Raw genomic sequence first — 15,991 nt, 5'->3', positions numbered from 1 at the left:
TGCTTCAGCCTCGGGCTGGGGGGCTCCTGGGACACTCGGCAGGTGCCAGTGGTGTGCGCTGGCAGCATCATGAGTCAGGGGCTTATTTCCAGGCTGCCCGCCAGCCCAGGTGCAGCTGGTGAAGGAGGTGCAGGAGGGACCTGTGCAGGGGACAGTCCCACAGAGCCCCTGAGAGCAAACCCAGACAGGACCCCCAGGTGCTGGGGCAAGAGGAGGAGCGTGTGGTGGTGTCACCGCGGAGGGACAGCCAGCCCATCCTGGACACAGATGAGGGCACAGGCCACACGAGCAGGGACACAGCTCTGCGACGGGATGCCCAGCTTTTCCTGCTCCCCGGGGCGCATGTGCGCGGAGCAGACGCAGACAGACCTGGGCTGGGGGGAGGCCGGCAGGGTGTGGACCCGAGGTGGGGGGCAGCCGTGCTGTGGTCTGACCCAGTATTTGCACAAAGGAACAGCTCTGACTGTCCTTGTTGGAGGTGGGGGTGCAGACAGAGGAGAGGGGCAGAGAGGGCTCATCTGCCTGGAAATGGGGCCCTTGGCCCCACTGAGCAGGGGGCTGACTTTTCTGAGGCCAGAGGCCTCTGGGGACCCCACCTCTCCACCTCGGGGTCCGGCAGGTGAGCCGGAGTCAGCCTCCCTGGAGCGCAGCACTGACCCCGTGCCTGTCCCCTCCCCGCAGCCATCGTTAACCCCAAACAGCCCAAGGAGACGCCCAAAAGCTTCAGCTTCGACTATTCCTACTGGTCACACACCTCGGTAAGCCCAGCGCTGCGGGTGCAGGGGCGGGCTGCGTGCTGTGTAGCCCCCGGCCAGTGCCTCGACTTCTCTGAGCCCATGGGGTGAGGGACCACCCTACCCCCTGCAGGCCCATGTGGGAGGTGGGAGCACACCTGGGTGGGAAGCTTTCGAGGAGGAGCTGGCTTTGCTAAGTTGTCTTGGGTGTGGAAGGTCACCCTGGGTGGTGACACGCACTGTTCCCAGCTGCAGCAAGGACCACGGGGCAGTCAGCGCACTGTGGGCAGCTTCCCAGGGTCTGAACTGTGTGTCCATTTGCCCGCAAGCCTCTCCACCTCCCCAGACATCCCACGCTCAGCCCAAACTCAGCCCCAGCCCCAGCCCCAGCCCCGGGGCGCCCGCCTCCCCCCCTGGAGCCTGGAGACCCCTGGACTTTGTACCTCCCGCCTCCCCTACCCAGTCCACACAGTCCTGCCCAGCCCCCAGTCTCCTGACTCCTAGAAGCCATCCTGGCCCCTGCCCCCGGGCCGGCACCCACCTTGGGTCACACCTCTAAGCGCCTGGTCCCAGGCTAGCCCCAGGGCTCCCCATTGCACCATCCCTATCCAGCCCCCCTCCTCCCCTTGTCAAGGTGCCCCCAGGCCTGCCTCCCGTAACTGGCGGCCTTCAGGACAGTGTCCAGGCGCCAGAGTGCAGCCACGGGCTCCCTGGGCCCCTGGGCCTTCCTGTCTCTCTAGCCCCACCTGGTCACTCCCACAGTGGCCACACGGAGCTTTGGTTTTAAGCACCATGTCCTGTGGCCCCGCCCCTGAGCCTGTGCAAACACTGTTTCCTCTGCTGAAATGCCCTTCCGCCCTGTCCCGCCCTAGCCTGGCCAGCTCCTCCCGCCCTTCTGTCCAGAAGCTGGCCCCCACCCCCCCGCAGGACTGGTTCCTCTCCTCTGGTCACCTGGGAGTGGCTGGGCAGGGCAGGTGTCCCTCCCCACGGTGCTGGCCTTCGTGCCCAGAGGCCCTGGGCGTGATGTGGGCGCTCGGGGAGCACGCTGGGCTGAGGCCTCGGCCCGCCCAGGCTCCTGCAGCTGCCCCCCCTTGTCCTGCAGCCGGAAGACATCAACTACGCCTCCCAGAAGCAGGTGTACCGGGACATCGGCGAGGAGATGCTGCAGCATGCCTTCGAGGGCTACAACGTCTGCATCTTCGCCTACGGGCAGACCGGGGCCGGCAAGTCCTACACCATGATGGGCAAGCAGGAGAAGGACCAGCAGGGCATCATCCCGCAGGCACGCGGGGCCAGGCGGGTGGTGTGGGCCCCGGCAGGGGCAGGACGGGCAGGGTGGCACGACCGAGACCCCAGGAGAGGAGGGAGCCAGGAAGGAATATAAACCAGAGGAGGTCAGGGGGCAGGGCGGGAGGGGCAGGCAGGCCAGCGCAGCCGAAGAGGCTGGGACCCCCATCTGGGAATGGGGAGCTGTGGGAGGGCCCTGGCCTGGGGCAGGGCCAACCGCAGTCACATCCGTGAGACAGAGAGGCGGGGACGGTCCCTGCTGGGGACACCCCTTCCCTGGGAGGGTTGGAAGGGCTGGTGGTCCGGGCAGGGTCTCCGAATCTGAGCTGGTCAGTCCTGCCCTGGTCAGGACGGGGAGAGCACCAGTGGGCTGGAGCGTGGTGGACCCCAGTCCCTGCAGACAAGGAGGGCACGAGGAGCACGTGGGCCGTGGGAGACCATCCTTGGTGGGTGGGGAGACCCGGGAGTGAAGCAGAAGACAGCGGCTCTTGGCTGCAGGCCTTCTCCAGGTGGACGGGCGGGTGCGGGGGGCCTGGGAGACCGAGTCTGGCCGGGGGGCGGGGGGGGCTCCGGGAACAGCCGGCCCTCGGGTCTGACTGCGTGTCCTCTGTCCCTGCAGCTCTGCGAGGACCTGTTCTCCCGCATTAACGACACCACCAACGATAACATGTCCTACTCCGTGGAGGTAGGAGCCCCCGCCGTCCGGCCCTCGAGCGGGGCTTTGCTAACCCAGCCCGTCCTCGCCACCGCTCTGGGCCTTTAGCTTGCCCCTCAGTCACGCACGTGGCAGACACACCAGTCCCACGGCGGGCACTGGAGTGGGCACAGCGTCCTCTCCGCAGTGTGGTGAGCAGCTGCTCTGAGCTGGGCGCAGGGACAGAGCCTCTCAGCTGTGTGGCCCGGGCTGTGCCTCGGCCAGGGTGGCCCCAGTGTGACTGCTCTGGGCGAGTCCCCCAGCACGGCCGTGGGTGGGCCAGAACCAGGCTGACAGCCCGTTCACATGGGGCCATGGCCCTGCCAGGTAGCTTGGGGCCCATTGTGTGCCCCCTGCACCCCCCGCCTCGGGGGCCCTGATGTCATCTCTGCCCACAGGTCAGCTACATGGAGATTTACTGCGAGCGGGTCCGTGACCTCCTGAACCCCAAGAATAAGGGCAACCTGCGTGTGAGGGAGCACCCCCTGCTGGGGCCCTACGTGGAGGACCTCTCCAAGCTGGCTGTCACCTCCTACAATGACATCCAGGACCTCATGGACTCAGGGAACAAGGCCCGGTGTGTGCGGGCGGCACGCCCACCCTCCGTGCCCTCCTTCCCCCACCGCACATGCAACCGTGAGCGCCTCCAACGGACCCCTGTCCTTGGGGCGCCTGTTGGTCTCCCCATGGGGTCTGTCCGGGGGCCCCCTTGGACGTGTGGGCCTTATGGGCCTAAGGCTGTTCAGGACACACGCCAGCCCTTGAGGGGATAGGGGACAGTTTGCCACACAGGGTCTGCCCCTCCCAGGGGTCGGGCTGTGTGCCCTGGAGCGGTGGTGGTGGCTCTGGGTGGGGCCAGACTGGAAGGACCAGCCTTGCCTGCTCGGAGGGCCAATGGCCCCCTGGACAGGGCACGGGGCTGGGGGCAGGGTCGGCTGCAGGTGGTGCCAGCTGGAAGCAGTTGGTCTTCGTGGCCTTGCTGTCCTGGGCCTCTCTGCCCAGGAGGGTCTGCCCTGGTCGCCATGCCCCATCTGCCACCCAGCGCCTCGCTCTCACAGGCCGGGCAGGGCAGCCCTGGGAGCCCCAGGGGCCTGACTCCTGGTGACCAGGTCAGGTGGGCTGGTGGTACCAGTGACCCTCATGCCTGACCACAGGACCGCAGGTCACCTCATGTGGCTTCTGTCTCCCCAGGACGGTGGCGGCCACGAACATGAACGAGACGAGCAGCCGCTCCCACGCCGTCTTCAACATCATCTTCACACAGAAGCGCCACGACGCGGAGACGAGCGTCACCACGGAGAAGGTGAGCATGGCCTCGGCGGGCGGCGGCCGCGGGGTGCGGCTGGGTCAGGCCGCTCAGGCCGGACGCGGAGGCCGAGCCCGGGGCTGGCCTCCCAGGGCGCCGACGGTCCCCTGCCCAGCTGGGGCCTTGGCAAGAGGTTGGCCACCTCGCCTTGGTGTTTGGCGCCACCTGGGTGTGGAAGGGACTGGGTGCAGAAGGGACTGGGTGCAGGCGCTGTGGCCCCCGGGCCTGCCTCCTGCCGGGCGGTTCTGTTGGAGACCACGGCGGCAAGGAAGGGGGTGCCCAGGCCTGTGGAGGGGGGTGGAGGGCAGTGGGGAAGGCGGGGGGTCTCGGAAAGCATGAGCGCCCGGGGCACAGCAGGCCCCTGGGGACTGGTGCAGGCTGGGGCAGGGCCCCCCGGGGGCATCTGGCAGCACAAGGGAGATGCTGTGCCCACATGCCCTGGCCTTGTCAGTGGGCCGGGGCAGGGACCTTCTCCTGGGCCTTCATCCAGACTGACCGTGGGCCCCAGAGGGGCCAGCAGGGCGGGTGCCCTCCATGGCTCTGACTGCCCCCCTCCCCGCCGTCCAGGCCTGCTCCCGGGGCACTTCAGCTGCCTTCTGTGGGCAGGGCTCTCTCAGCAGCGCCCTGGGGTCCCTAGAGGGACTAGGGGAACTTAGGGCCACTCAGTCCCAGATGATTTGGGGGCCACTTCAGCCTGGAGCTGTCCTCCCAGAGGCCCGGGAGGGCAGGAGCGTGGAGCTGGAACCAGCTATCTGGCTGCTGGCTGCCTGCTGTTCCCACCCCTCGGGTTCCGGGCACCAAGGGGCCCCACCTGCCAAGTCCTGTCTGCAGCAGCTGAGGCTTAGGAGCGGGGGCTGGGCCTCCCAGGGTGCATGTGGCTGCTGGCCCCGGCATGGGAGTGTAAGTGGGATCCTGTCTGGTGCCCAAGTGGCTCCAGGTAGCTCTGTGCCCTCTCAAGGCAGCTGAGCTGTGGCTGGGGGCTCCCCGAAGCCAGGTTCAAATCCCACCACACACGATGTGCCCTGTCTATGGAATGGGTGGCAGGGCCAGGACTCACACCTGTGAAGAGTGCCAAGCATGCAGGCAACAGTATGGCAGTGCCAGGTGCTGGGGGGGCAGGTGGCCTTGTCCTCCTGCTGAGCAGAAAGCAGAGGAAGCTGAGACCTGCAGGTCAGGGACGCCCACCCAGGGAAGGCATAGCACATCTCCTGCCTGTGACACATTTGCCCTCTCAGGTGAGCAAAATCAGCCTGGTGGACCTGGCCGGGAGCGAGCGGGCCGATTCCACGGGGGCCAAGGGCACACGCCTCAAGGTATGGCAGCCCTTGGTGGCTGCTCTGCTCCAGGGCGGGGCGTGGGGGGGGTGGAGTTGGTGTCCGGAACCCCATTGGTCGGGGTGCCTGGAGGGTTCGGGGTGCTGGCGCTCCCGGGGCCCGCGCCTCCCTGACATTCCCCCCCCCCCCCCCCCCCCGCATGTGCCGCAGGAGGGAGCCAACATCAACAAGTCCCTCACCACCCTGGGCAAGGTCATCTCTGCTCTGGCCGAGATGGTGAGTGGCTCGGGGGCGGTGGGGGGCCTCCCATCCTGCCCCCCGGGGTAGGGGGGAGCAGTTCACGAAAAGCCCAGAGGTAGGGGTGTCCCCGGGCTGGAGATGGAGCAGTGACCCTGTCTCTCCCTGGAGCTCAGGGCCCTGAGGGTCGCTGGGGTTGTGGGTGGTCGCCCCCCTCCCCGGGAGGGCAGGAATGTGGGCCCTGTGGCCTTGGTCGTCCCTGGGAAGGGGCCGCGGCCTTCAGGGTGAGGGGCCAGGCCTGCTGGGCGGCGGGCGTGGGCCCTTCCCTGGACACACGGTCCTGCTGCCCCACGAGGCTGAGGGCAGAGCAGGGGGAGGGAGGGAAGGGAGGAGCAGAGCAGCGGGGGCGGGGCGAAGCCCGGTGTGGGCGTGGCACTGGGCGGGGCGAGGAGGTGCGTGGGCGGGGGGGGCAGGTGTGAGGGTGGGCGAGGCTCGGGTGGGCGAGGCTCGGGTGGGCGAGGCTCGGGTGGGCGGGGCAGTGGGCGGGGCGGGGCGGCGGGTAGGCTTGCCCGGCCTCTCCCGCCCCCTCGCGCCCTCCCCGCGCGCGACTCAGCCTCTGCCTTTGCTTTCGCAGGACTCGGGGCCCAACAAGGTGAGCGCCCTCCTGGCCTCTGGCTTCTGGGGGCGGGGGGCGCGACCTGGGCCGGCGCGGGGCACCTGGGGGGCGCGGGAAAGGAGAGTTAGCGCTGGGGGGGAGCCGGGCGGGCATGGAGACCGGGCGCGGAGCTGCCGAGGGGGTGTGAGAGCGCGTGGGGCGCCGCGTGGGGCGAGGGCACGGGCCGGGCGAGGGCCTGTAGCGGGGACTCCGGGGCTCGTGAGGAGACGGAGGGCCGGGAACTGCGGGGCGCCGCGGGAGCTGCCGGACGGGCGGGCTGGTGTGGGGGAGGCGAGCGCGGCCAGCGCCGCCCAGGGAGGAGGGAGCGCGGGCGACGCTGGGAACCGGAGGACTGGCCGGCGAGGCGCGTGCGAGGCGCGTGCGAGGCGCGTGCGAGGCGCGTGCGAGGCGCGTGCGAGGGGAACGAGGGCAGCGCGGCGGGCGGGCGGGCGGGGTCCTTGTCGGAGCCGCAGCAGGAGGGCGGCGCCCCGCAGAGCTTCCGCGAGAGAGGGCGCCCCTGTCCCCGCGCTCTGGGGCGGCGCCGCTCTTAGCAGCTCGGGACGGTCCTGAAGGGCGCCGGCGCCGGGCGGCCGCGCGCGGGGACGCCAAGGGGCTGCAGGGCCCGGAGTGGAGCCCCGGCGGCGGGTGGCGCGCGGGGGACGACGGGGAGGAGGCAGCGGAGAAGCCGCCGGCTGCCAGGCCGCGGCGCGGGGGCCGCGGGGGCTGCGCTGGCCTGGCCTGGCCTGACGCGGCGCGCGCCTCTCCTGCAGAACAAGAAGAAGAAGAAGACGGACTTCATCCCCTACCGGGACTCGGTGCTGACCTGGCTGCTGCGGGAAAACCTGGGTGAGGCTTGAGGCCGCCGCCGGCCGCGCGGAGGAGCCTGAAACGCCCCACGCGACGCGGCGCTCGGGGCTGCCGAGCCCGCCCCCCGGGAGCGGCCAGGCCTGCGCTGGGGGGCCCCCCGGGGCAGCTGGGCCCGAGGGAGGACACGAATGTCGCAGGAAGGCACGGCCCTCCCGCTGAGCCGCGGCCCGGAGGGAGGCCTCCCCCCAGGGCCCCAGCAGGGCCGGCCCAGGGGACGGCGTTTCCCGGGCGGGTCCGGGCGACCCCGGACGGGATCCCGAGAAACCCTCAAATGAGCAAAAAGGGAAACCTGCGTTGAAGAGAAAGGGCTGCTCCCGGGGAGAAGGCCTGACCCTGCGCGGCTCCCTCCGCGCCGGCGGGCGGCCCTGCCCGGCGAAGGGGCCCCGTGTGTGGCGAACACCCGCCGGAGGGGGAGGGAGTCAGGCGCCCAGGCAGCGCCAGCGGCCGGGCCCGCTGTCTGCTCGCTCGGCGGTCCCGGCTCAGCCCCTCTGCCGCACCTGGGTCGGGGTCGGGGACGGGGAGGGACGCCGCGCGGGGCTGACCCTCCCCTGGGACCACCCGATGCCTTCCCACAGGCGGGAACTCGAGGACAGCCATGGTGGCGGCGCTGAGCCCCGCGGACATCAACTACGACGAGACGCTGAGCACCCTGAGGTGTGTTCCTGGGGAGGCGCCCCCACCAGCCGGTGCCGCAGGGTCCCTCCAGGAGCCTCTTTGGGGCACGTCTCACTTGGGCTCCTAGGGCCGTGCGGTTTCCCGCCACTCGTGGCTCAGGGCCAGGCGGGGAGAGCTGCGCTCGTGGGCCGAGCAGTCTGCACCTGCCGGTGGGCCATGGCGGCCCCCACCGGCTTTAATGAGACACGGGGGCGGCCCGGCGGGCGGCCCGGGGTGCGGGAGGGGGCTCGGCAGCCTGGGTCGGTGCTCCGGCCTCTCGGCAAAGGGTGCAGGACGTGGGTCGGACTTGCTCCGTTCCCCCGGGGCCTGCAAGTCCAGGGCGAAGGCCTCGCCCCGGGGAGAAGATACCACACCGCCTCTTCTCTCCTGGGGCCTCTGTTTCCCCGAGGACTCCAGGGCAGCGACTCCGGGGCGGGGAGTGGCTCTTGGTTCTGCCGAGGTGGCCCTGCAGCTGGGCAACGGTGGGGCTCCTAGTGTCCCTGGGCCCACAGCTCCCCGTGCTGCCCAGGTATGCGGACCGGGCCAAGCAGATCCGCTGTAACGCTGTCATCAACGAGGACCCCAACAACAAGCTGATCCGCGAGCTGAAGGACGAGGTCACCCGACTGCGGGACCTGCTGTACGCCCAGGGTCTCGGCGACATCACGGACAGTGAGTGTCTGTGCCCGCCCGTCTCGGGCGGGGCAGCGGGGCTGCGGGTCCTGGGGGCCTCCTTCCTGGGACCCTCACCCGCTGGCTGCGGGCCGGGCGGGGCCTGGCTGCCCTTCCCAGCCCCGCTGGCCCGCGTCCCGGGCTCTGCTCCGGGTTCTGGGACGGAGCTGCCTCTGATGTGGGGGGCTGGGTTCTGGCCTGGGCCTGGGCCTGGGCCTGGGCGGGCTGCATGGTTTGGGTTTGCCACTGGCCCCGGCAGGCCACGTTGGCAGGCCACGGTGCTGCGGTTGTAGTGGTCCCCGTGTCCCGCTGAAGACCGCTGCCACCTGCCCGACGGCGGCCTGTGGTGGCGTGTCCTCTGGAGACAAACCTGTTCTTCTGTTTCTGTCTCTCCCCCACGCCTCCCTCCCCTCAGCCAACACTGTGCCCGGAGGACCCAAATGTGTGTATCCCCGCTGCTCTCTGTGCATCCCTGCTTCCGCCTGGGCCGCGCGGGGCGTAGGGCAGCACGGCGGGCCGGGAGGGCGCACCCACCCCACTTCGGGGCTGGAGGACGAGAGCCCTCTTGCTCCCGGTGCCCCGGTAGACACGGGGTCACAGGTCTTGTGCGCTGTGGTCCTGGCTCTCACCCCCCACCCCGGCCCCGTGTGGGGAGGCCGCCGAAGCCTCCTTAGTCTGGATGTGGCCAAGGTCAGGCTCTGACCCCCAGAGCGCCCAGAGGCCTGGGATGCTCCCCACTCAGCACGGAGGCAGGGCCCGGGCTCTGAATGCTGCCAGGCCCTCCCGGCCTGTGCCCCCCGCTGGCCTTGGGCCTGGCTCCCCGCGCCCCGTGCTGTCCTACGTTTGCCGCTGCTCTGCTGTGTGTCCGCTTCTGCCAGGAGGGGCCCGGGCACCTCCCACCCCAGGGGGTGTCTCAGTCCCCAGCCCTGGGCCTTGGGGGCAGGGAGCCCGGGGGGTGGGGGACTCTCTGGACCCAGAGCCGCTTCTTGGGGTGGAGGAGTGCGGCTCCTCCGGGGCGCTCAGCAGGCAGACAGTTAGCCCAGCCCCAGCCTCGCGGCTCGGGCTGCTTGGTGGCCTGGGCAGTGGTGCGGACGTGGCAGCCCGGGTGTGGACCAGCCTCAGGGCTGGGGGGCAGGGGCAGGGAGGCCGCTGCAGCGCCTCCAGGCGCAGGCAGCTCAGGGGCAGAGGCCGCGCGGGCTTGCTGTGTGCGCAGGGGAGCCGGCAGGGCGCAGAGGGGCCCCGGGGGCGCCGACCCACTGCTGGGGGCGGCCTTGCATGTGCTCGTCTGGGCGCCCAGCTTGGGCCTTGTTTGCCGCCTTCTCGTCACTCACCTCTTGCTCTCTCCCGACTTGCTCTTTCTCTTCTCTCCTCCCGTCCGTCTGCCCGCCCTCTCCTTCCCTTCCTCCGTAGACGCGTCCGACCTTGAGAACAATAACCGTAACCGTGCCGGGGCGGAGTTGAGTCAAGCCCCTGACAATCTCTCCACAGTGACCAACGCCCTGGTGGGCATGAGCCCCTCGTCCTCGCTCTCGGCCCTGTCCAGCCGTGCCGCCTCCGTGTCCAGCCTGCACGAGCGCATCTTGTTTGCCCCGGGCAGCGAGGAGGCCATCGAGAGGCTGAAGGTGAGGCAGGGCCGGGTTTGGAGCAGCGGGCGCCGGGCCGCTGGCCGGGGCGCCCAGGCCCAGACCCCTCCTCTCGAATGGTTGCTCCGAGGGCGGGCGGCGGGGCTTGTCAGAGGCCTGGTGAGCCATGAGGGCGGACGCAGAGCCCTGCGTCCCAGCCCTGCCCAGGCGCCGGTCCGCGCGGTCGGTCGGAGGTCGGTGCTCTCTCTCCGGGACCTGGGGCGCCATCTGCCGAGAAGGGCGGCCGGGCGTCCTCGGGCCTCTCCTGTGTGTTCCCACCCCCGGCCCGGCCTGGCCAGGCTGGTGTCCGGCTTCTGGTTACCGGCTTCCTAGGTGCTAGGTGGGAGGGGCGGAGGCGAGCCCAGACCTTGGGTCCTGAGGGGACTGAGGTGGAGGCACAGGGGCCGGTCCCAGGCTGGGTGGGGGAGGGGCGTGAGGTCACCCTGGAGCCGAAGGCCGCTTGTCCTGCGGGGACCCACTTAAGGCGTGAGGTGCCACTTGGGATGAAGGTCCTGTCTGGGCTGTGGGGTGGGCACTTGGGGTGAAGGGATCGCTTGGGGTGAAGGGTCCTGCCTGGGATGTAGGGGGCACTTGGGGTGAGGGGTCCAGCCTCCAACATGGGGGCACTGGAGTGAAGGGGCCCCCGGGGGTGTGGAGGCCCTACCTGGTGTGCGGAGCTGGGCAGAAACAGCAAGCAGGTGCGGATGTGGGGGTGTCACGTCCCAGCGGTGGCCGGGGAGGTCTGTGCCTCCGAGCCAGCATCTCAGTGTCTCCACGCGTGTTTGTCTCTCTCTCCAGGCTTGTGCTCTGGGCGCTTCCGCAAGAACGTCCCACGTCCTTTGTGCGCACGATGGGGCTGTGCGGGCCCGGCGGCTCTTCTCCCCCCTGCCTGGCCCCGGGCCTCTGTCCGCCGCTGTCCACCGCCTGCCCCCAGCCTTGACCCCCCTCTCCTCTGTCTTGCTCTCCAGGAGACGGAGAAGATCATAGCTGAGCTCAACGAGACCTGGGAGGAGAAGCTGCGGCGGACGGAAGCCATCCGGATGGAGAGGTGGGCAGTGGGGCTGGGGACTCGCCGCAGCCCCGGGGCCCTGCTCTGGGCTCCTGCGCCCAGGGGTGGCCGTGTCCAGGGTGGGACACACCCGTCCCATCTCATCCAGTGATCCTGCTGTCTGTCACCAATGGCCCCCTTGACCTGGTCCCTGGTCAGGGGTCAGTCCCTCCAAGAGGGCACCCGAACTCACTGACCAGATGAAACACGGCGTGGGTGCTGACCCCTGCTCTGTCCCCAGGGAAGCGCTGCTGGCTGAGATGGGCGTGGCCATGAGGGAGGACGGTGGCACCCTGGGGGTGTTCTCTCCCAAAAAGGTAGGAGCCGGTGTTCCCCGGTGCTGCTCCGATGTGGCCAGGGCTGGCCGAGCTGTGGCCCCCTTCGGGGTGTCAGTCCTCTGGGAGGCTGGCGGGGTCCCCCTGGGAGCAGGAGGAGCAGCTCCAGGCACAGGACTCACAGCCATTCCCTCCTTGTGTGGGAGCCTCAACCCCGCCTCCTCACAGCAGGATGTCCCTGTGGCCTTCGGACATCAGAGAGGTCACTTAGCTGCTCGAGGAGTCGACTGGATTCCTCGAGGCTGGGCGAGACTGGGGGTCCTAAAGCATGTGGGGCTTGGAGCCCCCAGGAAGCCTGCACCTCTCATGGGCAGGGCCTGGCTGGACGCGAGCTGAGAGCCAGCCGACCCCTTGGGGGTCAGCTGAAGGGGGTTCTGGCTGTCCCAGCAGAGACCCGCCTTCCTCCGCCCAGGCCTGGCTTGTCCACAGCCCTGGCTCGCACATGGAGCAGAGCACCTCTCCCTGTTCTGTGGGTCAGATGCCGTGAAGCATGAGCATTAGAGGCAAAGTCTCTGTGATTCTAGGACCCAGACCCACCCACCCCACCCTAAAGACTCCCAGACCCTTAGAGCCCCTGGGAGCGGAGCTTCAAGCCAGGAAGCCTTCCTGGAGGCGGTGGCAGTCTGTTCTGACCCCAGCATGGACTCTCCTGGCTCTGCCACCTTGTTGACGAGGGAGTGCCTAGCCTGCTTTTGCCCCCAAGGATTTCTGAGTTTGCTGGTCCCTGAAGGTGGCGACTCGTGGAGCCCCCGCTGTGCCGTCGGGGCCCTGAGGGAAGCACCGACTACCGTGCAAGGGGCTTATCCCCCCAGGTGGCTGCTCCCTGGGGATGGGGCCAGGCTCCTTGGGCCCTTTCTGTGCCTGCGAGCTCCAGGCTGGCGAGCAGCGTGTGGTGAGGCCCAGAGCTGGGGGGAAGGGGGCCTGGGTGGGGTGGGCCCCACTTCACACCCTTCTGAGTAGGCCTTGGCTTTTGTTTGGAGTGCATTGTTCCTGAGCTGCTTCACATCCCCGGGTGGGGGAGGGTCCCCTGGGGTGGGCCCGTGAAGCTGGCGTGCAGGTGCTCTGTCTCTGGGGGGGGGGTGTAGCCTGGGGCAGGGTGCGGGTACCCTCACGACACTGGCTGTGCAGCCCTTTGGCTTTGTTGGTGGCAGAGGGATTTGCTGGTGGCTCCTGGTCTGGACACGGCTCAGGAGTGTCCCTGGGGACAACGGGGATGCCCCCTCCGGAGACCAGCAGGGTTCCCGTGACCCTGGAGGAGTGCATGGGCCAGTTGGCGCCCCCACTGGGCCCTGCAGCGCGAGCACAGGCCCTTCCTGGCAGGATCTCTGCCTAGGACCGGGTTTGGGGCACCTTCCTGAGCTCGGGAAGTGTCCGGGGCCCAGAGACCTTGGGTGAGAGCACAGGAAAATGGGGTCCAAGGCCCAGGAACAGAGCCTGCAGTGGACGCCCTGGGCATGAGATGGGGGGACCCAGAGCAGTGCTTAGATGGGGCAGCAGGCAGGGAGTGGTCCCGGGCTTTGGGTCATGCTTTGCTCTGCCTGTGGTCAGGGCAGGGGCCAGGCATCTAAGCCGGGTGGCTCAGGGGGCTTCTTTCAGAGCCTCTCCACTTCCCAGCATGCTAAATCCCCTTCTGGCTCCAGGACTCCACTGGAGCGCCCCGCTCCCAGAGCCCCAGTGGGAATAGGGACCTGCAGCCCTGTTTTAGGGCAGAGGACCAGGCCCAGACCCACGGGGTCCAGCCTGTGCCCTGCACGTCCAGGGAGCCACCACAGCCTCCGAGCAGCCCCCTGGGCCCTCAAGTGATCAGAGTTGGGCTCCCAGCCCAGGTCCCCCAAGTGCCACCCGGCAGCTCTTCCCCCGAGGCTCTGGGGTCCCCGTCCAAGTCTCCTCGGGGGGGGGCCTCTTCCTTCAAGCCTCTTGTCCTCTCTGCCAGGCTGGGGGGATACCATGTCCCCGAGAGGCTGGGTCTAGGGCTGGTGGTGGTCTGGCACCTGGGGAGAGAGGTCAGCAGGCGGCAAGAACGGTGGCCTCCTGTCTCCCCAGACGCCACATCTCGTCAACCTGAACGAGGACCCGCTGATGTCGGAGTGTCTCCTCTACTACATCAAGGATGGGATCACCAGGTGGGGGTCCCCGGGGTGCAGGGCGGGCCCCCCACAGAGGGCGTCGGCAGGAACACGGCCACCTGCCCACACGGCCACCTGCCCAGCCTTGTCGTTGGCGGTGAAGCTGCGGGCCACTCTGGGCACGTGGCTCCCCGGGCCAGGCTGTGTTCGGGGCTGTCCTTGTGCCCCACACATAGGCACTCACGTGAGAGCTGGGCATCCCTGCCTGCAGGGCACCGGGCGGGCCAGGGTGGGTGTCGTGGGCGCACTGGGTCCGGCCGGTGCTGATCCCCCGCCACCCGCAGAGTGGGCCGAGAGGACGCAGAGAAGCGGCAGGACATCGTCCTGAGCGGGCATTTCATCAAAGAGGAGCACTGCGTCTTCCGGAGCGACTCCCGAGGGGGCGGTGAAGGTACCACGCCCCCGCCCCGCCCGCGCCCCGGTGATGCCGAGGGTCAGGCCTGGGTGCGGCCTGCTGGGTCCGCCCCAGGCCGGGCCGTCACCCCTCCCTGCTCCCCGTCAGTCCCAGGGGCCCCCTCCATTCGAAAGGTGCTTTGAAGGCTGGGCTGGGGACTCGGCTCCCTCCCCGGGGCACAGCCGGTCGTCGGGGTGTTTGTGGGCAGGAGGCCGCTGAGCCCAGCGCCATGGTGGGCTGTTCTCAGGCTGTGCTCTCCTGTGGGCTGGGAGCGGCTGTCAGTCCCTTTCCCTGGCTGGCCTGCCCTCAGACCTCCGTCCCCACTGCTGGCCTTGGGTGGGACCACCCCCCTTTCTTGGGAAGGTACCTGCTGTGCTGTCCCAGTGTCCACAGCTCCTGAGCACAGGGCGGGTTTCCTGGCAGGCGGCCAGCCAGCCTCTGGGTGGCAAACCAGTGACAGAAGCCTCCTCTGTGACCTCAGGGTGGTAGCCTTAAAGCAGTGTTGGGGGTGTTGGTTCTCCCAGAAATCTGTCCTCAAAGCTGTCCCTCCTCTTGGTGGAAACAAAGCCCAGAGGGTCTCTGGGACTCCCGGGGACGCACGAGCCACTGTTGCCCGTTCCCCGGGGAGACCCAGCAGGGCGGGCCGGTCAGCGGCATGGGGCCTCCCAGCCGGTGTCACTTTCCTCATCTGTGGGTGGCTGAGACATCCCTCCGGCTTTTCTGAGGCTCAGACGTACCTCGGGGAGGAGCGAGGCCTGGGGGGCCGCCCCCGCCCCACCTGCAGCTGCTGATGGTCAGCCTGAGTGGGAGGCTCCTGGGCTCAGACAGGCACGGCCAGGATGGCAACTCCTCACGGCCCTCCTCTGTCCCCCCATCTGTCCTGTAGCCGTGGTGACCCTGGAGCCATGTGAGGGCGCAGACACGTACGTCAATGGCAAGAAAGTCACAGAGCCCAGCGTCCTGCGGTCAGGTACAGCGGGGCACCGGAGGGGCACCCCCGTCCCCCGCAGGTGCCCCCTCCTGCTCCCCAGACTGTGGGGCAGGTGGGGAGGGGCTGCAGGCACCTGGCGGACCTTGTGGCGCCCCGCTCCTCCGCTTCTCAACGGGGCAGCACCACCGGCCTGGTGGGGGTGGGGCAGCTGAGTCCATGCTGCGGGCAGGCCGAGGCGGGGTCCCAGGGTGGGGACCTGTCCCGCAGGCCCTGGTGGGGTGGGTGTGCCATGGAACTGAGGAGGGGCCGCGGCCAGGCAGCCGGCGGGGTGTGGGCTACACTGGTCTCAGGACACTGGCCCCCTGGCTTGGGTTTCGTGCCCCTGCGTTGTAAAACACACCTAGAGGTGTGTGTGTGCCCGTCCATCTGTCCGCGGAGCTGCTCATGAGCTGGTGGGGGCGGGAGCCTCTCAGCGAAGCCTCAGGTGTGCTCTGAAGGCCTTTCAGCTGTGTCCTGGGGGGAGGTCGCCTTTCCTGAGGTCGCGTGATTGCAGCTGCCACCCCGGCTCCAGACTGCCCCCCAGCAGGGCCTTCCTCATTGCCTGACTGTACCCCTTGGCTCTGCAGTCCAGCCAAGCCGCACACCACAGTGTGCAGTGATGTTTTGCTAAGAATGAGGGAGTCCCTTCCTCTTCAGCTGCGGGTGTGTGTGGGGGGGCTGGGAAGCCGGGGCGGGGGGCGACCCCTGGCAGCCTAATGTGCAAGCCCCTCAGCCACCCTCAGGGGCCTTGTTTTTAGCTCAGGGTCTTGCCTTTGCGGCCCCTAGAGATGCTCTGTCAGGTGGGAGACACATCACACATCCTGGATTCATGGGCATCGGAGGCCACCAGTGGCTCGGGCGTGTCCTCGCCCTGTCAGCCAGGGTGCTGAGATGGTGCAGTTGAGCGGGGCACGGTGTCCGTGGGCTCGGGGCAGGGCCCCAGCTGGGAGGGGAGGCTGAACTTGGGGTTGGAGAGGGGCCGAGGGAGGACCAGCCTGCAGACCTGGGCTCTTGTGGGGAGAGGGGCTGAGCCTGGGCTGCAGGCCCTGAGGCAGTGCTGCGGCTCCTGGAGAGAGTTGGAAGGAAGCTGGTCCATCCACAGAGGCCCCTCAGGCA

At 69.1% G+C, this 15,991-nt stretch overlaps 1 protein-coding gene across 50 annotated transcripts in view; it reads left to right on the top strand.

Moving 5' to 3' along the window:
* The window catches only part of KIF1A (kinesin family member 1A), an 84,344-nt gene that overhangs the window by 26,532 nt on the left and 41,821 nt on the right, over positions 1-15,991 (top strand). For 13 of the 50 annotated variants that reach the window (XR_014830306.1, XR_014830304.1, XR_014830295.1 and 10 more), the window contains exons 3-20: positions 682-758; positions 1,837-2,016; positions 2,641-2,706; positions 3,114-3,292; positions 3,907-4,018; positions 5,257-5,334; positions 5,506-5,571; positions 6,167-6,184; positions 6,958-7,033; positions 7,630-7,708; positions 8,238-8,380; positions 8,796-8,822; positions 9,791-10,002; positions 10,971-11,050; positions 11,292-11,367; positions 13,429-13,508; positions 13,796-13,902; positions 14,792-14,875. Coding sequence is in view for 27 of the 50 variants with exons in the window: in XM_085000762.1 (XP_084856888.1) it covers positions 682-758; positions 1,837-2,016; positions 2,641-2,706; positions 3,114-3,292; positions 3,907-4,018; positions 5,257-5,334; positions 5,506-5,571; positions 6,167-6,184; positions 6,958-7,033; positions 7,630-7,708; positions 8,238-8,380; positions 8,796-8,822; positions 9,791-10,002; positions 10,971-11,050; positions 11,292-11,367; positions 13,429-13,508; positions 13,796-13,902; positions 14,792-14,875 (1,740 nt within the window). In the remaining 23 variants the exon portion in view is untranslated. Of the gene's footprint in view, positions 1-681; positions 759-1,836; positions 2,017-2,640; positions 2,707-3,113; positions 3,293-3,906; positions 4,019-5,256; positions 5,335-5,505; positions 5,590-6,166; positions 6,185-6,957; positions 7,034-7,629; positions 7,709-8,237; positions 8,381-8,795; positions 8,823-9,790; positions 10,003-10,970; positions 11,051-11,291; positions 11,368-13,428; positions 13,509-13,795; positions 13,903-14,791; positions 14,876-15,991 lie in introns of all 50 variants that reach the window. The other 37 variants (XR_014830313.1, XR_014830309.1, XR_014830303.1 and 34 more) reach the window with 6 other exon arrangements.

This window comes from Sus scrofa, chromosome 15, assembly GCF_054392235.1.
Source record: "Sus scrofa isolate SSC_HxYL_T2T_F1_AM1 chromosome 15, Sscrofa_HxYL_maternal_Yorkshire_Landrace_v2.0, whole genome shotgun sequence".
Classification (NCBI taxonomy): domain Eukaryota; kingdom Metazoa; phylum Chordata; class Mammalia; order Artiodactyla; family Suidae; genus Sus; species Sus scrofa.
The sequence above is the reverse complement of the archived record's forward strand: the minus strand, read 5'-3'. Positions and strand labels throughout refer to the sequence as shown.